Source organism: Apodemus sylvaticus, chromosome 3 (genome assembly GCF_947179515.1).
Source record: "Apodemus sylvaticus chromosome 3, mApoSyl1.1, whole genome shotgun sequence".
NCBI classification, from domain to species: Eukaryota; Metazoa; Chordata; class Mammalia; order Rodentia; family Muridae; genus Apodemus; species Apodemus sylvaticus.
Genome location: NC_067474.1, coordinates 165,410,902 through 165,434,342, shown reverse-complemented (window position 1 = coordinate 165,434,342; position 23,441 = coordinate 165,410,902). Strand labels below are relative to the sequence as shown.

The 23,441-nt window shown below is 47.3% G+C and overlaps 1 protein-coding gene across 1 annotated transcript; it reads left to right on the top strand.

Moving 5' to 3' along the window:
• Positions 1-3,341: 3,341 nt before the first annotated feature.
• On the top strand, positions 3,342-20,078 carry Ca6 (carbonic anhydrase 6). Its single transcript, XM_052175759.1, has 7 exons — positions 3,342-3,620; positions 6,636-6,781; positions 7,985-8,077; positions 12,073-12,142; positions 13,287-13,444; positions 17,278-17,401; positions 19,580-20,078. Exons 1-7 carry the CDS (start codon positions 3,566-3,568, stop codon positions 19,669-19,671), a joined length of 738 nt encoding a protein of 245 aa, XP_052031719.1. The 5' UTR covers positions 3,342-3,565; the 3' UTR covers positions 19,672-20,078.
• Positions 20,079-23,441: the final 3,363 nt, after the last annotated feature.

The following is a 23,441-nucleotide window of genomic DNA, read 5'->3' as shown; positions in this document are numbered from 1 at the left end:
AGCTGGACCTGGTAAATTGTTATTTACAGGTTCTGGGCATTTAAAAGAAGTGCAGCCCAGAACCTGTCCCGCATCATTCAGGGCTCCAGCAGCCGCCATGCGGGCTCTGGTGAGCGTGGTGTCCCTGTTCTTCCTGGGCACCCGGGCCCACAGTGAATGGAGCTACACAGGTAAGCACCTGACACCTGGCGCTTCAGGGCAGACCGACTGCACTGCATGTGGGTCCTCTGTTGGGGCCCGTCTGCTCTTTGTGGGTTCACGTGTGTTTTGGTATCTCTGAATGAACAACAAATAGACTTAAAACCCCGATGAGTGAAAAGAGGAGACAGTGTCCCCTGCCTCTGCCCCCCTTCACTTGGCAGCTTTAAAACTTCAAGAACCCACTTCTTTCTTTTTTTAAAAAAAGAGATTTATTTATTGTTATATGTAAGTACACTGTAGGTGTCTTCAGACACACTAAGAAGAGGGCGTCAGATCTCATTACAGATGGCTGTGAGCCACCATGTGGTTGCTGGGATTTGAACTCAGGACCTTCAGAAGAGCAGTCAGTGCTCTTAACTGCTGAGCCATCTCTCCAGCCCTGAGAACCCACTTCTGACTGTAAGGTTGTTATCAATATCAGAATATGTGACGAAAGTGGCCTCTAGAAAGGACAACCAGGGCCTCCTAGGGACTACTAGATCACAGAAGGCGTCCTCCTTGGGAATGTGCCCGCTCACAATTTACCCAGGATGCCTGTCCTTCCCCAGAGCTCACTGACATTACCTATAGATGCCCAGTCAGACTTCTCAAGGGAACATAAGAAGAAGCTTCCCCTTGGAGCTCCCTGGAACTGGGTTGGGGGTGGTCGTGCCTGGGGGAGGCTGGAGGCTGCTGGGTGGTGCAGGAGGCACGAGGGACACAGGACAAAGTCTGCTCTGCATGATCTGCCCCGTCACACGGGGACACACAGTCAGAGCAGACTGTAAGTCCTAGATGAAGGTGACAGGGACGTCGTGGGGGCTCAGATAATCCAGTTAGTTCAGGGGCGGTTCTGTAAACTACCCTACTGGGAGATGGAGCCCACGCCTGCCTGGGAGGATCGTGGCTTTGCAGTGTCCCCAGGCAGCCTGCTGGCAGAGCTTCAGAGGTGACAGAAGACAGAAGATTCAGGAGGCAAATCCTTGTCTTCCTTAGGGTTTCAGAGATTCCCAGACTGAAGGCCTCCCTCTCACAAGGCCCGCAGAGGGCCTGGAGAACAGGGTGACTTTTGTAAATGCCTGGTGGGTTCTCTGTCTCCTCCCCCCACTCCCAGCACTAGAATCGGAGACTGGTCTTGTGTATGCTAGGCAAGCTCTACAGACGCTAGCTATGCCTCTGGCTTCTTCCCAATATCCTGAAGACCCAGACCCAACGCACTGGATCAAGGGAGGGCTATGCTCCAGAAAGATTTGCTCCAATCTTGGTTTGAATTATTGAGCAGGGTGAGAAAATAATAAACGTTTCTGTTGACTGTAAACCAAGAAGCTCCAACCGTGCTCTGGTTCCAGAACAAGCCGTGTGCTCAGTCAAAGCTCCCCTCGAAGGGGCCTCACTGCAAAGGGCTGTACAGAGCTGGGCACGGTGAGCCTTTAATCCCAATACTCAGGAAACAGAGGCAGCCAGATGTCTTGTGAGTTCAAAGCCAGCCTTGTTTACGTATTGAGTTTAAGGACAGCCAGGGCTGTGTTTTTGAAACACAGAGACTGTGTTTCAAAAACCCCAAAGTAAACCAAAACAAATAGCTTAACAAACCCCTCAGTGGTGAGGGCCTCTGTCATCTGCAGTGACTGGCCACCATTACTCTGGCCTTGGGATTATTAACCATCTCCTAGAAGATAAACTTCACACCCTTCCTTTCCTTCCTATCTCCCTCCCTCCATCTTTTCTTCCTCTTCTTCTTCTTCTTCTTCTTCTTCTTCTTCTTCTTCTTCTTCTTCTTCTTCTTCTTCTTCTTCTTCTTCTTCTTCTCCTCCTCCTCCTCCTCCTCCTCCTCCTCCTCCTCCTCCTCCTCTTCCTCCTCCTCTTCCTTCTCCTCCTCCTCTTCCTCTTCCTCCTCTTCCTCCTCCTCTTCCTCCTCCTCCTGCTTCTCCTTGACATGATTTCTCCATTTAGCTGCGTAGAGCTCACTCTGTAGACCAGGCTGGCCTCAAACTCAGACACCAGCCCCCCTCTTCTTCCTTGGTGCTGGGACTAAAGGCCTGTGCCACCACCTCCAGGTTGTTCTTTCCTTTTTAAACAGTATCTCACCATGCTGCCCAGGCTGGCCTAGAACCTCTGGCTCAGTAACACCTGGTATCACAGGACTATAATCGCAACACCTAAAAGACAGAAGGTTTTTTTTAGCTGGCCACAAGTTTAAGGCCAGCTAGGACTACATAGTAAGATGTTTCAAAAAACCAAAACAAGTTAACTCCTCAGTTCAAAAGAAACTTCTGCCTCTAGAAAAAAGACAGACAGACAAACAAATAGAAAGAAAGAAAGAAAGAAAGAAAGAAAGAAAGAAAGAAAGAAAGAAAGGAAGGAAACAAAGGAAGAGATTCTCTCACCTCTGCCTCCTGAGAAGCTGGGAAGATAGATACGCCTAAGGCTTTTTGTTTGTTTGTTTGTTTGTTTTTGAGGCAGGGTTTCTCTGTGTAGCCCTGGCTGTCCTGGAACTCACTCTGTAGACCTCTGATCTCAAACTAAGAAACCCGCCTGCCTCTGCCTCCCAAGTGCTGGGATTAAAGGCATGTGCCACCACTGCCCAGCGAGTGACTTCTAAAATCGGATCCGATGTAGCCCATGATGGCCTTGCATTTGTTTTGTAGCTGAGGATGACCTTGTCCTTCTGATCCTCCTGCCTCTACCTAGCCAGTGCTGGGGTTCCAGGCCTGCACCACCTTTATGACTGTGTGCATGGGTCGCCATTTAGATGGTCTTTGCCTCCCTGTGAACCCAGAGAAGCAGTTACAGGAAGAAGAAAGTCCCTGCTTTTCGGGGGGTTTGGGGGAGGGGTGTTCCAACTGTAGGGGAAGCTGGGGTGGGGATGGGGCTCAGGTCCAGGGCTTGGAAAGGAACTGTGTGCTCTCTGAAAATGAGGTCAGGGGTTATTGGTAGACCCAAGCCATCTTCAGGAGCCTTCATCACGTGACTACTGCAAGGTAGAGGCCCAACTGCTCTGCAGAAGACCTTGGGCTTCCATCACCAGCTCTGGGTTCTTACTGCCAGCAGCCGCAGGGGAAGAACACTATTGTCACCCCCATGTCCTGGGCTTAGTTTAGAGCTTTCCCAGCCTGCCTCCGGGAAGCCCCGTTTCTGTTTGCAGAAGGCTGCCCCATGGGTCATCCACCCAGAAGCCTCTGACCCCAGCCTGCTGAGAAGCCTCAGAGAAGAAGGCTCAGTGGGGCAGCTCTGAGTTGGGCCTCACTCTCCTATTGCAGGGGAGGACGGCGTGGGAGAAGATCAGTGGCCTGAGAAGTACCCTGACTGTGGCGGGGCAAGGCAGTCGCCTATCGACGTGAAGAGGAGGAATGTGCATTACAATAGCTATTTGAAGCCCCTGCTCATGGTGAACTATGATGAGAACCTGGACCTCCCGGTGGTTAACAACGGGCACACAGGTAGGCGGTACCCGTGGGGCTGGCGGTCGGCATGAGAAACCGGGAGTGCGCATGCGTGTCAGGAGCAGCATGCACAGAGACCCAGTTTCCTAGGGCTGAGGTAGGACAGCTACCGCAGGAGCTCCTCTCCTGCTGGGCATACCCGGGGGAGGGCTAGCTCTACTTGTCAATGTTCCTCCTTTTAAAGACAACCCAGGCTGACTTTGGTAAAGAACGACCCTGACTGAGCTCCTGACTTCCCCACTTGCGCTTCCTGAGAGCTGGGGTTATGGGGTGTATTACCACGGTTTGTGTCGAGCTGAGGATCAAACCCAGGGTCCAGTGCATGCTGGTCAAGCGCTCTACCTCAGCCCCATGGGCGGTCACCTGAGGACGGCAAACATCTGGCGAGACACTGGTTAAATCGTCACTCCTCACAAAGGGAGCAAATGCTTTCACAAGGTGAAGCCATTTTCAGAATCTGGAAACTTTAGTCAGTGGAACTGGGGACGGAGAGATACGAACTGAGCTTCTCTTTGCTTTTTTTTTTTAACTTTTTTTTTTTTAAGATTAATTTTCCTATTTTATGAATGTGAGTGCTCTGTAGCCATCTTCAGACACACCAGAAGAGGGCATTGGATCTCATTACAGATGATTGTGAGCCACCATGTGGTTGCTGGGATTTGAACTCGGGACCTCCGAAAGAGCAGTTGGTGCTCTTAACCACTGAGCCATCTCTCCTGCCCTGGGCCTGAGCTTTTCAACAGCACAATTACCAGCTCAAAAAACAAACAAACAACAAACAAACAAACACTAAAGGACAACAATAACAAAACCCAGGACAGCTCCTTTCTTAGCTGCCTGAGCAGGCCTATCAGTGGCATGGCCAGATGGGGACAGCCTGTCTCCTAGAAGCTGCGCTCTGGGAATGGTAATTGCCAGGACCTCTCTCGTTGCTCCTGTGGTGACAACTGTCTGTTTGTCCGAAGCTCTGTGGCGTCTAGGTTCCTGGCTCCCACCAACTCTGAGCAGCGCTTGTGCTGCAGTTTCATCCTTTCAGCTCTCTTCAACTCTTGAGAATGTACATTTTTTTAAGGCTCTAAACAGTAAGCCTGTGTTCTGCAAGGGGGCCGTTCCCACCTCTGAGTTAGTAGGTTAGTTACTACTAACTCAGTTACTAACTACTACTGAGTTACTGGGTTAGTAGGTTATGTCCACCCAGTCACAGGCTCCCAACTCCCTGGTACAGTTTGGGAAGAAAAAACGTTTCAAATATGAATGCTTGCTCTTTAAGGAAACATATGCATTCACGACCAGCTTTAAAAACACTTAAATGAAGCCAGGCGGTGGTGGCGCACGCCTCTAATCCCAGCACTTGGGAGGCAGAGACAGGTGGATTTCTGAGTTCGAGGCCAGCCTTGTCTACAGAGTGAGTTTCAGGACAGCCAGGACTACACAGAGAAACCCTGTCTCAGAAAACCAAACCAAACCAAACCAAAACCATAACAAAACAAAAACAAAACAAAAAGTTTAAATGAGAGAGAGAGAGAGAGAGAGAGAGAGAGAGAGACATGGGAAGGGACCCCCATCAGTCCTGCTCTGCCTAAGAGTCATCTCAGTGGCCCTGTAGGCATTTGGGTGGCTTTTAATAAGAAGACCTTGGCAGCAGGTCAGATATTGTTTTCATAGTTCCAGATCAGATCCTTTTAAACAGTACTTTTGACTCGCCGTGACTGCATGTGTGATCTGTGTATGTGCACATACCACAGAGGTCAGAGGACCGAAGTCAGGGTGCCAGGCTTAAAAGTCAGCTTCTTTTATCTGCCAATCCATCCAGCTGATCTCATTTTTTTTTTTTTTGAGACAGGGCCTCAGTTTGTAGCCAAGGCTAGCCAAGAACTCATGATCCTCCTGCCTCAGCATCCTGAGATTGCAGAGATATAATATCAAAGACCCTTTCTTTCATCCTATGCTGGCGACCTGGCCTTGTGTCTGTGCGGCAGACACTCAGTAACTGAGCTGTAGTCTCAGCTCTTAAATTATGCCTTTTTTGTTTGTTTTAAAATGGGGTGTCCTGGAGCCCAGGCTAGCCTCCAAATGCAGAAGCAGGGAGACGGTCCTGAAGTTCCGATTGTTCATCTCTGTTTCCCAAGTGCTGAGACCACACTGGGCCCGACCCTCACATCTTTTCCTTCTCAGTCCCTGGGGTCGCTACCCAGTGTTGCTCTCGGGTGGCTCATTCTGAGAGACAACACCGTTTAAAGGTCTGAGCCAGTGGGATGGATGTCTGCTGACATTTGACCCGAGTAATGCCCCTGTGGGAAGTCTGGGGGCATGTGGCAGGAGGACACATTTATTTTTCCTCTGGCAAAGGCCTCCCATTTCAGGGTTAGAATCTCAGTCAAATTAAGACCTAAGCAAGAGTGCAGGTCCTGGCTGGCTGTGCATCTTGGTTTCTTGTCTTCTGAGGACAGGCTGAGCCACACCATGGCGGTGTGTGGATGGAGATGCAGATGTACGGTTCTCAGCCCAGCTCTGCCCCGGCCCAAGGCACAATAAGATACTGAGTCTTCCCATCCCCGGGGTCAGTTTTCTTGTCCACAAAATGGGAGTGCTGGAGCCCAGCCTGGTGCTGTCTCAGACCCCAGCAGAGCTGGCACTTCTGTGGGCTGCATGGGCAAAAGCCATGAAGCCATGCCTCAAACTAGCAATCCTCCTGCCTCAGCCTCCTCCAAGTGCTGGGAGTATAGGCATGTACTTTGGGCAATATTTTTTTCTGAGAGTTTCCACTTTCTAAGATCAAAAAGCTGCACCTCGTGCTCCATAGTCCTGCCCCTGACCGGTTGGTTCTCGACAGAGAGGTGTCCTGGAACCCATCTTGGCTCGCTCTGTGCACCACAGGTGCTCCAGGGCCATCTTCCCTTTGGGGACAATGCTCTGATCCATCAATAACACCTTGGGTTGCCTCAAGTGCGTGGTAGGGGATGACCACAGAGCTCCTTACGGGAAATCTGAGTGCCGTGTTCTCTCCTGCAGTGGAGCTCACCCTGCCGCACACCATGCACATGACAGACTCTGACGGCACTGTGTACGCCGCAGAGCAGATGCACTGCCACTGGGGCGGGAACTCAGAAATCAGTGGCTCCGAACACACCATTGATGGGATCAGGAGTATGATGGAGGTATGTGACGAACCCCTCACAGGGTCCCCTTCCCTTCAAGCTCCAGTGTCTGCATGCTTGTGTTATCTAGGTGTCATGTATGTGCACATGCGTGTGAGTGTGCACGCACATATGTATGCATACGTGTGGAGGCCGGGGGTTGCTGCTGCCTTCCTCTATCACACACTCTCTCTCTGAGCCTGGATCTCACCCATCAGCTGGCCATCGGGCCCCAGGGGTGCTATTGCCACAGTCTCAGAGATTATGCAATACTGTGCCCAGTTTTCCTTTGTGGGTGCTGGGAATCGAACTCAGTTCCCTGTGCTCGACAGCAAGTGCTTTTACCAACTGAGCCATCTCTCCAGCTTGACCTTTCTTTTTAAAATAGCCAATTTGAATATATATTTTTTTTGGTTTTCCAGACAGGGTTTCTCTGTGTAGCCCTGGCTGTCCTGGAACTCACGCTGTAGACCAGGCTGGCCTCGAACTCAGAAATCCACCTACCTCTGCCTCCCAGAGTGCTGGGATTACAGGCGTGCGCCACCACCGCCCAGCAATATTGGCTATTTTTATAACAATAACCAATATGATTCTGAGCGGTGGTGATGGTCCAGTCACCCTGTGGTCGAATTTATTTTTGGTTCCTTCGGGAATGTCTCTGTGTCATTGCATTGTGGGGTGTGTGTGTGTGTGTGTGTGTGTGGTGTAAACAGAGTCTCCGTAGAACTCACAGCACGGCAGGAGTCTCTTGTCTGCACTGAGGTAGGCCCTCCTGTTTCTGCTGAATTTGTGTGTTAGCGTTTTTAGGGCACCTCTCTGGCCTGCATCCATCCTTGGGCTGGTTTCCAGGCCTACTGTAGATTCCAGTGGCTTCCTGAGGGAGGGGAGATCATTGCTTGCCCTCTCCTTAAACCCCTCTAGAGGCCCGAGGATCGCATAGAGGACTCATAGAATCCAGTCTCTGGCGGAGAGAGTTTGAATCAAGGCAAACTAGGGCCACAACCTTCCAGAATCCCACGCACCCTCTTTTTATTCTCAGAAGAGTTTCTGGTCCTGGCAGGTGGGACTTGTAGCCTGCACAGAAGGAGAGAGGCCAGAGCTGTGTGCGTGGCTTAGCCTGAGACCTCTGCTGGAGCGAGCATCTCACATTTCCTCTCTCTTTAGAATCTTTGAGTGTTTGAAGTCCAGATGAACTACCCTCGACCTACTTTTTCTCACTCGCAGATTCACATCGTTCACTACAATAAGAAGTACGGGAGCTATGAGGAAGCCAAGGACAAAGAAGACGGCTTGGCAGTGGTAGCGATCTTGGTCAAGGTAGGCTGGAACTACGCATGCGTGTCTGCACTCAGGCGATGGCTGCAACTACGCATGCCTGTCTGCATTCAGGCTATAACGGGAATGATGCATGCGTGTCTGTACTTAGGCTATGCTCTCAAATCCAAATGAGGTATGCGGTCTGAATGACACGTCTTCTTCATTTTTCTCCCTCCATCCCGTCCTGAGCTCAGCATTCCTGGGAAAACTTCCCAGTGGAAGGCTGAGCATTTCTCCAGCCCTTGGTCACTTTTGTGTTACGAACCACATGGCCCTGGGTACTAAGATGATTTAAAAGGCCTGTAGTCCCAGAAGGGCTCACTAGACAGGCTGGTCTAATGGGCTAGGTAAAACCAGCCAGATGGATTCTAAGAAAGTCTACATGAAGCCAGGCAGTGGTGGTGCACACCTTTGATCCCAGCACTTGGGAGACAGGGCAGGCTGATTTCAGAGTTGGAGGCCAGCCTGGTCTACAGAGTGAGTTCCAGGACAACCAGGGCTACACAGAGAAACCCTGTCTCAAAAAACCAGAGAGAGAGAGAGAGAGAGAGAGAGAGAGAGAGAGAGAGAGAGAGAGAGAGAGTCCACACAATAGACTTAGGGATAGGTCCTTTGAAGCCGACAGGAATCTGGGCTGGAGAGATGTTCCATGATTAAGAGTTGTGGCTGTTCTCCCCGAGGACCCAGGCTTAGCAATCACATGGCAATTCACACAACCAGGTCTAGGAGATCCCCGGCCTCTGAGGGCACCAGGCTTGCACATGGTATTCGGGCATACATGCAGATAAAACACCCATACATATAAAAAAAATCTAAAAAAAAACAAATTCAGAGCAGTCAGGATTCTAACTCTCAAAAACTTAATGTAAATCTGGATAAAGTTATAAGCAAAATGAAACACCCAGTTGTTTCCATAGTATCTCAAAACACGAAGCTGGTCGTGGTAGTGTAGACCCGTAATCCTAGCATTCAGGTGGCCGAGGCAGAGGATCGCAGGTTCAAAGTCAGCCTGGGCTAGACAGTAAGATCTTGTCTCAACCAAAACATAGCAAACCAAGATTTAAAAACAAAAGCAAAATAAAAAACCCACCCAAACCTCTTCCCACCATTTCAGCATGAAGTCGAGGCAAATAATACATTAAGACATTTATTCACCAAATAGGGTAGAATTTCTGCAAAGCATGAGTTCTAGAAGACATTTGCCCGGGGTTCTTTTGGTCCCCACCCCTACTGAGGTCAGCCAGGAAGTTTCTTCAGGATGAGGCTGGCCTAGAGAACAAGTTATGGTTGAAGCCCCACTGTCAGCGAAATAACATGTGATCAAATGGCCAGCAAACACAGAGAACTCACCGACAGAGCAGCCGGGGGTGGGGGGTGGGGTGGGGGGTGCAGTCCAGAGACTGCGGTAGCAGTCAATCAGATCTTTACCGGGCAAACGCTCAGAGGAGCCGGGAGGTAATGCAGGCTACAGGAGCTACATACATGGGTGTGTGCTGAGTTTCTCACAGAGAGGTCTGTAGAAAGGCAAGCCACAAACTTGTGGGGTTTGAGCATGACCTCCAGTTCACTGTGACCACGGAACTACAACTGTCCCTGGGCACTCCAGCGAGTCAAGAAAAGTGAGATTTAACAGCCATGTATGGCCGGGTAGTAGCACACACCTTTATCCCCAGCCCTCAGGAGACAGGTGGAGCTCTGTGACATCAGGACCAGTCTGGTCTACAGAGTGAGTTCTACTACAGCCAGGGCTGCCTAAAACAACAAAAACCCAAAACCCAGTCTCAAGAAACCAAAAAGAGAGCTAAGTTTGGTAATACCTGCGTTTCATCCCAGTTTGAAGCCAGTCTTGCCTACTTAGAGATCTAAGCTATCCAGGGCAACAGTGAGACCCTGTCAGAGAGAGAGAGAGAGAGAGAGAGAGAGAGAGAGAGAGAGAGAGAGAGAGAGAGAGAGAGAGAGAGAGTTAGAAACTGAGCAGAGTCAGGTGTAACACATGTATTTGCAGCACTTGGGAGGCTGAGCTAAGATTGTCGTGAGTTCAAAGCCTGCCTGGAATACACAGTGAGTTCTAGGACAACCTGAAGTAAAAAGGGAGGCATCAAATAATAGATAGATAGATAGATAGATAGATAGATACATACATACATACATACATAGATACATAGATAGATACATAGATACATAGATACATAGAGAGATAGATAGATACATAGATAGATAGATACATAGATATATAGATACATACATAGATAGATACATAGATAGATAGATAGATACATAGATAGATACATAGATAGATAGATAGATAGATAGATAGATAGATAGATAGGTAGGTAGGTAGGTAAAGTTTAAAATCTAGAAGCATCAAGCTTAGCAGCGACATTACCTGCTCTGTGCTGCTGGGGAGGCACATTCTGCAGATTAAACAGGCAAGTACCTAAGCAAGCCCACACAGTACAAATAAGAAAACACCCTAGGGCAATTTTAGAAGATCAGAATCAGAATTGCTAGCATATACCATCTGATATGTTCAAAAAAAAAGTTTCCCTTGCTAAGAAACAGGGAGACACAGGAACTGGGGTGCTAGAAAGTCAGTGCTTTCTGTGCAAACCTGAGGACCCGAGTTCCATCCCCAGCACCCACATGAAAGGCCAGGCGTGGTGGCACATGCGCACATGTGTGCACACACACAGATAACAGAAGGCAGAAGTAAGAGCAGCCGAGATCGCCTCGTGGGCAGAGTCCGTTGCTGTTAGAGCATGGCGACCTAAATTCAATCCCTGGAACCTGCATAAGAGAGAACCGATTCCACACAGTTGTACTCTGACCCCGATACGTGCATGCCACAGTCATGACCCCTCATTCAAACACACCATAATAACAAAGTTAAAAGAAGAAATCAGGAGACTAGCATGAATAATTCACTTAAACTATATGAAGGAGAGAGGAAAAAAAAAAAAAAACCAACAGAACAGGCCCCAGGAGTCTGTCACCCAGCACTTGGAAACAGTATCAGATGGAAACAGTATCAGATTGCTGCAGATCTCAGACCCCGTCTTAAAAAAACAAAAACAAGGGCTGGAGACAAAATTAAAAGCACTGGCTGTGCTTCCGAAGGTCCTGAGTTCAATTCCCAGCAACATGGTGACTCAGAACCATCCGTAATGATATCTGACGCCCTCTTCTGGGGTGTCTATAGCAGGCAGCTACAGTGTACTCATACACATTAAATAAATAAATAAATAAACAAATCTTTAAAAAACAAAACAACACACACACACACAAACCCCAAAATTAAGTCAGTCAATTGTGGTACACACCTTTAGTCCCAGCACTTAGAAGGCAAAGGAAGGCAGGTTTCTCAAGTTGGAGGTCAGCCTGGGTCTACATAGTGAGTTCCGGGACAGCAAGGGCTACACAGAGAAACCCTGTCTCAAACAACCAAAACCAAACCAAACCCAAACTAAAACAAAATCAGACCTAAACCAACCAAATCAACAGGGGGAAACAACAACAACTTTTATTTTCTTCTTAAAAAAATCAGGGCTGGAGAGATGGCTCAACAGTTAAGGGTGCCTCCTGCCCTTACTGATAATCGCACCCTTAGAATAGCTTGCAACCTACTGTGACTCCAGTTCCAGTGGGTCTAGTGCCCTCTTCTGGATTCCATGGGCACTGCATGCAGATGGTGCCCGCACAGCCACACAGGCAAACTCTGATACACATTAAAATAAGTCAACGAAATCAACATTCATGCAAAAGAGTGTTGTAGCAATAGCGTTACAGGAGCTTCTTGTGGCATCATGTCTGTGAGGAGCCCTGAGGATAGAGATGAGGGCAGGTGGGGAGCAGGGAGCAGCCATCATGTCTCCCACTAGGACTGCTGAACCCGGCTACCTGCGTGTATTTTGCTCAGCTGGGAAATCAACCAGCTGGTGTGGGGGGGTAGTGGGCCAAGTTCTCCCGCGTGGTGAGCGCTCTGTGCTTCTCCCCAGGTTAAGGAGTACGACGAAAATACGTACTACAGCACCTTCATTTCTGAGCTGAAAAACATCAAGTATCCAGGTGAGGAACGCCCACAGGAGGGGCGTGGCATGAGTCGGAAAGCCGCAGCCCTCCAGAGAGGAGCAGTGTCTCAGACTGAGGGCCTTGTCCCGGCCCTTTCTGCTGCAGGTTTAGGAGGGAAGCACACCTCTGAGGAAACCATGCATAAGTTCTTGTGCCCTGTCCTCTCCCCATGTACTAGTTAGAATCAGGTCCTTTGCCAGGCGGTGGTGGCACACGCCTTTAATCCCAGCACTTGGGAGGCAGAGGCAGGTGGATTTCTGAGTCTGAGGCCAGCCTGGTCTACAGAGTGAGTTCCAGGACAGCCAGGGCTACACAGAGAAACCCTGTCTCCAAAAACAACAACAACAACAAAAAGGTGTAGCGGGGTTTGCCATTGTGCTCTGACACGCTCCCAGAGCCCAGAGCCTTCATGCTCAGTTGTTAAGAGAACTCGATACTCTCAAAGAAGACCTCAGTTTGATTTCCGGCACCTAGATAGCAGCTCGCAACTGTCTGTAACTCCTGTTTTAGGGGATCTGAAGACAGTTTCTGACCCCTTTGGGCACCATGCATACACATGGTATACATACGTACATACATACATACATACATACAAAAATACTCATACACTTTATTTGTTTATTTTAAAGATTTATTTAGCCGGGCAGTGGTGGCGCACGCCTGTAATCCCAGCACTTTGAGAGGCAGAGGAAGGCGGATAGATAATGAGATCTATCTCCCTCTTCTGGTGTGTCTGAAGACAGCCACAGTATACTTAGATATAACAATAAATAAATCTTTGGGCCAGAGGTCCTGAGTTCAATTCCCAGCAACCACATGATGGCTCACAACCATCTGTACAGCTGCAGTGTACTCATATACATAAAATAAGTAAATAAATCTTTAAAAAAAAAAAAGCCCAGGCTGGCTTTGAACTCAGGGACAGGTTTGGGTCTCACTCTCCCAAGCGCTAGGATTACAGTGTGCCCCACCAGGCCCAGCTCTCTGCTGCCTACCCATCCACAGAGTGGTAAAGCCAGGGGACAGCTTTTCAGCCATCAGCCTCTTTGTTCTGCGGCTTAGGTCAGCCGACTAGAACACTCCTGAGTCCCTGCAGGGTAACAGGGCTCCACTCTCCTTCACTCTTTGTCTTTTCTCTTAGGACAAACCACCACTCTGAAAAACATTAACATTCGGAACCTGATGCCTGAGGACATCGGCCAGTATTACACCTACCCAGGCTCGCTCACCACGCCCCCCTGCACGGAGAACGTCAAGTGGTTTATCTTCCGTGATTACGTCTTTATCTCCAAGGTCCAGGTAACAACAGCTCCACTCCCCAAAGCCTTCTCTCGGCTGCCTGGGTAGTAAGGACACTCCCAGAAGCCCACATGACTCACTGAAATAAGCCACACACAGACTCCGATACTCTTAGTCAGGGTTTCTGTGCAAAACACCGCGACCAAAGAAATGGGCTAGGAAAGGGTTTATTTGGGTCACGTTTCCATAGCACTGTTTGTCCTCAAAGGAAGTCAGGACCGGAACTCAAACAAGGCAGGTTCCTGGAGGCAGGAGCTGAAGCAGAGGCCATGGAGGGGTGCTGCTGGCTGCCTTGCTCTCTTACAGAACCCAGGGCCAACAGCTCAGGACGGGACCACCCACCAGGCTGGGCCCTCCCCCACCAGTTACTAATTAAGAAACCGCTGTAGAGCTGGATTTCATGGAGGCATTTTCCCAGCTGAGGTTCCCGCATTTGAGATGACTCTAACTTGTGGCAAGTTCATATAAAACCAGCCAAGGCCAATATCAACCCCACTCCCACCCACTCGGAACTGTGGGTGACCTTCAGCCGTCAAGGCAGGGATGGGTGCGAATGGCGCCTGCTGCTCCGAGGAGGAGGAGCTTTGATTTAACATAGTAAAAGCTCTGGAGTCGGATCCATGGGGAAGGGAAGGCGCAGGCTGAGGACAGATGCTCTCAAGCCGACCTGGCTAAGCCCCGTCCTAGGTCCTGTGTGGCCTACATCCTCGTGTCCTAGGCCAAGGACTGTTTCTGCTCTTTGTTGTGGTAAAACCACAGCTTTATAGTCTTAAAAAAATTGTTAACTTTGTGTGTATTGTGTGTGTGTGTGTGTGCACCTGAGTGTATGTCTGTTGCACTGGAGTGTATATTTGTGTATCGTGTGTATGCAGGAGCTTGTGGAGGTCAGAAGAGGCCATCAGAACTCTCTCTCTTTTTTTTTTAAAGATTTATTTATTTATTATATGTAAGTACACTGTAGCTGCTTTTCAGACACACCAGAAGAGGGAGTCAGATCTCTTTTACGGATGGTTGTGAGCCACCATGTGGTTGCTGGAATTTGAACTCAGGACCTCCCGAAGAGCAGTCGGTGCTCTTAACCGCTGAGTCATCTCTTCAGCCCCATCAGAACTCTTAGAATTAGAGTTAGAGGTACTTCTAAACTGCGGTGTGGGTGCTGGGAACCAAACTTAGGTCTACAAGAGCAACGAGTGTTCTTAACCACTGAATCATTTCTCCAACCCTATATTCACTCTTCTGAGGAGAACTGTTCTTAGATTGTCTTTCAGAATGATAAAACATCTAGGTACATGAAGGAATCAATCAACCAACCTCCCTCTCCCTCCCTCCCTCCCTTCCTCTCCCTCTTTCCCTCCCTCCCTCCCCTTCATTTCCTCCCTCCCTCCCTTCCCCTCCTTCCGTCCCTCTTTCCCTCCCTCCCTTCCCCTCTTTCCCTCCCTCCCTTCCCCTCCTTCCGTCCCTCTCTCCCTCCATCTCTTCTCCTCCCCACCCCTGCCACCTCCTCTGCATCCTTCTGAAGGATTTTATAACCCAGAGTCATGACCATCCTCCTGCTTCAGCTTCCTGAATGTTCAGATTACAGGCAAGAGCCGCCACGCCCAGCTCTGAATTCTCTTGACTTTAGTGAACAGCCGTACCACACACAGTACACACTTGTGGAACTGAGTATACTGTAAGCACTGCTGACGCTACGAGGCGACTTTAATAGTTCCTTAGACTGATATTTTCCCCCAGAAACCAAAATTTTTTCTCTTAAATATTATTTCTCTTCTCCAAGAAAATGATGGAAAAGGCTTCTATTAAGCAAGGACCCTTCTACACGAAAATTCTGGAAGTGCCCCCAGATAAGAGACCTAGCATGTGCCACTTCTCTCTGGAAGGATCCAACAAGTGGCGTCATTAGAAAGAAGCAAGCCTGGGCTTGTTCATGTGTTACCTCAGCAAAGGCTGAGGCAGGAGGTTTGAGAGCTCTAGGCCAGTCTTGGACACACACACAGTAAGTTCTAGGCTGGCCTGGCCTACAAAAGAAGAGTTGTTTTTTTTAAAAAAAAAAAAAGCTCAGATTATAGGTTGGTTTTAAGAACACTTGCCTAGAATAACAAGGCCTCAGATTCAATTCCTACCACTGTGGGGGAGAAATCCCAAAACACACAAGGAAAAAAACGGTGTGAAAGAGGATTATTGCTAGGCGGTAGTAGCCCATGCCTGTAATCCCAGCACTCTGGGAGGCAGAAGCAGGTGGATTTCTGAGTTCGAGGCCAGCCTGGTGAGTTCTAGGACAGCCAGGGCTATACAGAGAAACCCTATCTCAAAAACAAAAAACAAACAAACAAACAAAAAAAACCAAATCCAAAAAACCAAAAAAAAGGATTATCAGAGTCAGAGTTACAAAGACTTCAGACAGGGGAATCACTAGACAAAATGTAACAGTGTCTGATGTATACACACACACACACACACACACACACACATTAAAATATACACATAATTGTCCGTGTGTGTGTGTGTGTGTGTGTGTGTGTGTGTGTGTGTGTATGAGTTTCTCTGTGTAGCCCGGTCTGTCCTGGAACTCACTCTGTAGATGAGGCTGGCATGATCTCGCAGAGATCCTCCTTCCTCTGCCTCCTGAGGGCTGGGGATTAGAAGCATTGCCCCCACCCCCACCTGGTGAAATGAAATTTTGTCAAGCACAATTCCCGACTGAATGGCTGGGTTCAACAGCACATTAGATTTAATTCAAGAGGTAACTAATGAGTTGGAAGACCGAGGCAGGAAGACAGTCTAACTGTGGCACAAAGAGGAACACGGGTGGAAATGCACAGTGTCTAAGAGAGATGAAGGAGGAGCAGACAGACCTAGCAGATGCCGCCAATCCCAGGGGAGGCTCAGTTGGGTGTGGGGTATATGGCTTTGGTTGTAGCACCTGGGAAGCAGAGGCAGGCAGAATTTGGGGAGTTCGAGGTTAGCCTGCTCTACATAGTGAGTTCTAGACTAGCCAGGGCTATGTAGTGAGACACTGTCTAAGAAAATAAAATTATTTATTATTATTATTAATCAAGTTAGCCATAGAGAGAGGGCAGGGGACTCAAAATCTCGTTCTCTCTCTCTCTCTCGGTTGGTTTTTTTGTTTGTTTGTTTGCTTGTTTTGAGACAGGTTTCTCTTTGTAGCTGTGGCTGTCCTGGAACTCACTCTGTAGACCAGGCTGGCCTCGAACTCAGAAATCCACCTGCCTTTGCCTCCCAAGTGCTGGGATTAAAGGTGTGTGCCCCCACTGCCTGGTCCTCTCTCTCTTTTTTAAAAGTTGGGTCTTCAAACACTTCAGAAGAGCGAGTCAGATCTCTTTATGGATGGTTGTGAGCCACCATGTGGTTGCTGGGATTTGAACTCAGGACCTCTGGAAGAGCATTCAGTGCTCTTAACCATTGATCTCTCTTTCTAGGCCAGGACTCAAAATCTTAGAGGGAGGAAAATGACTGGAGAATCCAGACTTTCTCATACAGAAGAAAACAAAAAACAACAAAACAAAACAAAAACACTTCTCAAAGATGTAGACAGAATATATTTTAGAAAAAACACTGAGCTGACCTCAATATATTTCTGTTACTGATTGCTTTTGTTTCGTTAACCAAATACTAACATAAAATGTGGAAGGGAGACTGTGGAGACGTTTGCTGGGAAGGTGGACGGACAGACAGATGGATGGATGGATGGTGAGGTAGATCGCTCAGAACAGATCTACTTGACATTTGCTTATGGTTTATGACCAACTAAATGCTTTCACGTTCTCCGGTGCTTTCCACCTCATAACCAACTCCCTTTATGTTGTCTGCAGGCTGTGACCATAGAAAATTCTGTCGTGGATTACAACAACAAGACCATTCAAAATGGTTACCGCCACACACAGCCCCTCTACAACAGGACGGTGGAAGCCAATTTCCAATACTCCTCTGGTGAATGTGAGTGCATCGACTCTTAATTCCTTCCTTAGATTTGCGAGCTCAGTGCTCGTTCCTCTTCTGCCTGGACCCATGTTGGCAGAGGGGAATTCAAGGCGGGGATGCTCACATGGGTCGATGTGGGCAGGGCGGGAGAAGAACACAGTCTCCCTGCAGCCTCCCTGGTCTTGAGAGTGGGTGGGAGAAACTGGCAAAGAGATAATCCGAAAACTCTCATCTGAGTGTAGGTCCGTGTGCGGTCATTTCCCGGGAGCCTGCACCTGCCTTCCTCTGTATCACGAACGACTCTCAGACCGCTTCACAGATCACACTTCTACCCTTTACCCTACACATTAAGGCCCATCTTAGCCCCTCCCATCTTACTTCCGGCTCATTTATTATTCCCTCTTGTGCTGTTTCCCAGAACGCGTCTAACAGATTAGTGACAGCGCCTGCCCTGCCGGGTTCCCAGCTCTGGCTGTGGCGATTCCTATTCTTAGAGAGACGCCTGTCACGTGGTTCACGCAGACTCATTCATTGGTCTTTTTGTTCCATGATTTTCCATGTCCCATTTTTCCCTGAAAAAAATTTTTACCATTCTTAAACATATATATATCTATAATTTAATGATTAATGATTAATGATATTATATAATTATATGTTAATATATCATTATATCATTATATCATTAATCATTAATCATATAATGTTAATTGTTAATATATTAACACCATTTAAGAATGGTATATATATATATATATATATATATAATTTTACTCTTCTTGCACACATACCATTTGGAGTTTTGCACCCCACGTCCCAAAAGCTCTTTCCATGGGAGACTCTCCAGCTGACCCTCAGACTCACCCAGACTGGGGTGCTCCCTGGTGTAGGTAACTGCCTCACCTCCCACTGGGCGTCAGGACACCTCACCCCTCAGTGCCACCCATGGGATCTCAATGACTGGGCCCTGTGCTGATGCCAGTGCTCTGAGAACAGATGTCCTTCTGTTCTTCCTTGTGATCCGGATTTCTGTACAGCCGTGGGCAGCTCACCTCAGCCACGCTGCACGACCACAGCAACGCACAGCTCTACAGGATTCCATCACGGCTGAATGTATTAACTGATAACATTTTATGTCATCATTTCTTTTGTTTGTTTTTTGTTTTCGTTTTTGTTTTTGTTTTTGAGACAGGGTTTCTCTGTGTAGCCCTGGCTGTCCTGGAACTCACTCTGTAGAACAGGCTGGCCTCGAACTCAGAAATCTGCCTGCCTCTGCCTCCCAAGTGCTGGGACAAGGCATGTACCACCAATGCTCAGCTAGGCAGGCACTTTATTTAAGAGAGCTGAGGAATTCTCGGGTGACTGGATAAAGAATGGATGATGTCCCAAGTGAACGTGTGTTGTTTGACCCGGGCACAGCCGTGTCAAAAACCCAAACGCCTCAGGCCCAAGGCCGCAGGCAAAGCCTTCCCAGGCGAGGGTCAGAGGAGTCCCAACGCCTTCCTGGGGTCTGAGTGTAAGTGTTAGCACTGTGTGCAAGGACATGCATGTCTGAGCAACTGTGTGTGCAGAAGCCAGCTTTGCAGCTTCCTCCTCAGTGTAACGACCTGACTCTGCTCCCTGTGGAGATGCCCTCCCACTGAGACTCTCTAGCTCCTCCTTCTCCGCTGTATGTAAGAAAAACTTGGAGATTCCAGGCTGTGCACAGTAGGTGCACTCCGTCAGAGTGAGTGGAACTTACTGATCCTGGTGGTTTCCTGTACGTGTATCTGTCCTTTCTTTGTCCCCTTGTTGCCATAGTCAGGGTCCGGGATCAAACAATGTAGGACATGACAGTTTGTCAGCTCAGTCATCTCTGGAAATTTGTAATTACACTGTCTCTGTCTCTCTCTCTCTGTCTCTCTGTCACTTTGTTTCTCTCTGTGTCTCTGTCTCTCTATCTTTGTCTCTCTGTGTCTCTGTCTCTGTGTCTCTCTGTCTCTGTCTGTCTCTTTTTCTCTGACTCTCCCTCTGTGTCTCTGTCTGTCTGTCTCTCTCCCTCTCTCAGGACAGTGCTCCTCCACATACCTCTGGCTGTCCTAGAACTCCTCTGTAGCTCAAGCTGGCCTTAAATCCAGAGACACGCCTGCCTCCTGGGATCGGAGTCATGGGCCTCTGTGCCTGTCTTAATTCTTCTTTTTCTTCAATGTGCTCTAGGCTGTAGGTACCCCGCTCACACAAAAAACCAGCAGGAGAGTATTCCACACGGTTGGAAAGTGAAGAAAATAAAGAAAGTCCACCATCATTGAGCCGGAGATGACACGAGGCCGAGGGCTCACCCTGCCCCTTTCCTAAGGAATCCTGGAATGTGGGTCTCCTTGCTGCCTGCGGCAAGTCTCTGATTGACCTGGAGGGAGTTCTCATCCATGAGAGGAAGTGGAGCTACATCTGCCAGAAGAGGAGGGATGGGGGTGAGAGAGAAAAGACTTGGACGGATGTGCAAGGATCAAGCCTTCCATAATCCCCTGTCAATCATTCACCTAAATTTGGGGTCTGCAGATGCAGTGCACGGTAGAGAGCTTGTCATGATCTTAGGTTTGATAACCAGCACCAAAAAAAGGAAAATCATTCACCTTGATCTACGTTATAAATCAGCCCGAACTTCCCTTTAGCATTTAGATGTAATAAAGTGATTTTGAAATTTTTCATTTTTAAATTCTGTGTTACTATTCTTTTTGTACCACTTTACATTTTTAATTAAGATTTATTTGTTTATTTTTAAAGATTTATTTATTTTATGTATATAAGTACACTGTCACTATCTTCAGACACACCAGAGGAGGCCACCAGAAGCCACCAGATGTTATTATAGATGGTTGTGAGCCACCATGTGGTTGCTGGGAATGGAACTCATGATTTCTGGAAGAGCAGCCCCTGCTCTTAACCGCTGAACCATCTCTCCAGTCCCAAGATTTATTTTTAGTTTTATGTGTAAGTTTTGCCTGTATGTGGCTGTGTATAATATGTGTGTAGTCCCCAAAAAGGCCAGAGGAGGGCAGTAAAGCCCCTGGGACTGGAGCTACAGATGGTTGTAAGCAGCCTTGTGGGTTCTAGGAATTGAGCCATGCCCTCTGCAAGATCAACATGATCCTAACCACTGAGCCATCCCTCCAGCCTCTATGCCACTTGGAATAACCCTCTTTGCCCTATTCTGAGGGGCATACATGAGTGATTGCAGAGGGAAGTGTATTCTTTTGTGACTGAATTACCTCACTCAGGATGATATTTTCTAGCTCCATCCATTTGCCTGTGAATTTCATGAGGTCATTTTTTTTTTTTTAGATTTGTTTTTTTTCCTGAGACAGGGTTCTCTGTACAGCCCTGGTTGTCCTGGAACTCACTCTGTAGACCAGGCTGGCCTCAAACTCAGAAATCTGCCTGCCTCTGCCTCCCAGAGTGCTGGGATTACAGGCGTGCGCCACCACCGCCCGGCTGAGGTCATTGTTTTTAATAGCTGAGTAGTATTCCATTGTGTAAATGTACCACATTTTCTATATCCATTCCTCTATTGAGGGCCATCTGGGTTTTTCCCAGCTTCTGGCTATTATAAATATGGCTGCTATGAACATAGTGGAGCATGTGTCCTTATTACATGTAGGAGCATCTTCTGGGTATACGCCCAAGAGTGGTATAGCTGGATCCTTAGGTAGTGCAATTTTCTCCAGAGTGCTTGTACCAGATTGCAATCCCACCAGCAATGGAGGAGTGTTCCTCTTTCTCCACATCCTCACCAGCATCTGCTGTCCCCTGAGTTTTTGATCTTAGCCATTCTGACTGGCATGAGGTGGAATCTTGGGGTTGTTTTGATTTTCAATTCCCTGATGACTAAGGATGTTGAACATTTTGTTATGTGTTTCTTGGACATTTGGGTTTCCTCAGCTGAGAATTCTCTGTTTAGCTCTGTTCCCCATTTTTAATAGGGTTATTTGGTTCTCTGGAGTCTAACTTATTGAGTTCTTTGTATATATTAGATATTAGCCCCCTACCGGATGTAGGATTGGTAAAGATTTTTTCCCAATCTGGTGGTTGCTGTTTTGTCCTATTGACAGTGTCCTTTGCCTTACAGAAGTTTTACAATTTTATCAAGTCCCATTTGTCGATTCTTGATCTTAGAACATAAGCCATCAGGAAATTTTCCCCTGTGCCCATGTGTTCCAGGTTCTTTCCCACTTTCTCTTCTATTAGAGTCAGTGTATCTGGTTTTATGTGGAGGCCCTTGATCCACATGGACTTGAGCTTTGTACAGGGAGATAAGAATGGATCAATTTGCATCCTTCTATATGGTGACTGCCAGTTGAACCAGCACCATTTGTTGAAAATGCTTTCTTTTTTCCACTACATGGTTGTAGCTCCTTTGTCAAAGATCAAGTAACTATGGGAGTGTGAGTTTATTTCTGGGTCTTCAATTTTATTCCATTGATCTACCTGCCTGTCACTGCACTAATACCAGGAAACCTTTTTTTCCCCTTCAAGACAGGATTTTTCTGTATAGCCCTGGCTGTCCTGGAACTCACTCTTTGGCCAGGCTGGCCTTGAACTCAGAAATTCGCCTGCCTCTGCCTCCCAATGGCTGGGATTAAAGACATGTGCCATCACTACCCAGCACCAGAAAGGTTTTTTGTTGTTGTTGTTGTTTGATTGTTTGTTTGTTTTGGTTGTTTTAAAATTACCATTGCTCTGTAGTACATCCTGAGGTCAGGGATGGTGATTCCCCCAGAACTTCTTTTATTGTTGAGAATAGTTTTCACTATCCTGGGTTTTTTGTAATTCCAAATGAATTTGAGAATTGCTCTTTCTACCTCTATGAAGATTGAGTTGGAATTTTAATGGGGATCACATTGAATCTGTAGATTGCTTTTGGCAAGATGGGCATTTTTACTATATTAATCCTGACAATCCATGGGACATGGGAGATCTTTTCATCTTCTGAGGTCTTCAATTTTTTTTTCTTCAGAGACTTGAAGTTCTTGTTGTACAGATCTTTCACTTGTTTGGTTAGAGTCACACCAAGGTATTTTATATTGTTTGTGACTATTGTGAAGGGTGTCATTTCCCTAATTTCTTTCTCAGCCCATTTATCCTTGGAGTATAGGAAGGCTACTGATTTAATTTTTTATCCAGCCACTTTGCTGAAGTTGTTTATCAGCTGTAGGAGTTCTCTGGTGGAATTTTTGGTGTCACTTAAGTATATCATCTGCAAATAGTGATATTTTGACCTCCTCCTTTCCAATTTGTATCCCTTTGACCTCCTTATGTTGTCTAATTGCTCTGGCTAGAACTTCAAGTACTATGTTAAAAAGATATGGAGAGAGGAGCAGCCTTGTCTAGTCCCTGATTTTAGTGGGATTGCTTCAAGTTCTCTCCATTGAGTTTGATGTTGGCTACCAGTTTGCTGTATATTGCTTTTACTATGTTTAGGTATGGGCCTTGAACTCCTGTTCTTTCCAAGACTTTTAACATGAAGGGATGTTGAATTTTGTGAAATGCTTTTTCAGTATCTAATAAAATATCCATGTGTTTTTTTTATTTGAGTTTGTTTATGTAGTGGATTCCATTGATGGATTTCCATATATTGAACCATCCCTGCATCCCTGGGATGAAGCCTACTTGATCATGGTGAATGATTGTTTTGATGTGTTCTTGGATTCGGTTGGCAAGAATTTTATCGAGTATTTTTGCATCGATATTCATAAGGGAAATTGGTCTGAAGTTCTTTCTTTGTTGGGTCTTTGTGTGGTTTTGGTATCAACATAACTGTGGCTTCATAGAATGAGTTGGGTGGTGTTCCCTCTGTTTCTATTTTGTGGAATAGTTCGAAGAGTATTGGTGTTAGGTCTTCTTTGAAGGTTTCATAGAATTTGCACTAAACCCATCTGGTCCTGGGCTTTTTTTGGATGGCTTATCTGATCCTGATTTAACTTTGGCACCTGGTATATGTCTAGAAAATTGTCCATTTCATCCAGATTTTCCAGTTTTGTTGAGTTTAGACTTTTGTAGTATGATCTGTTGATTTTTTGAA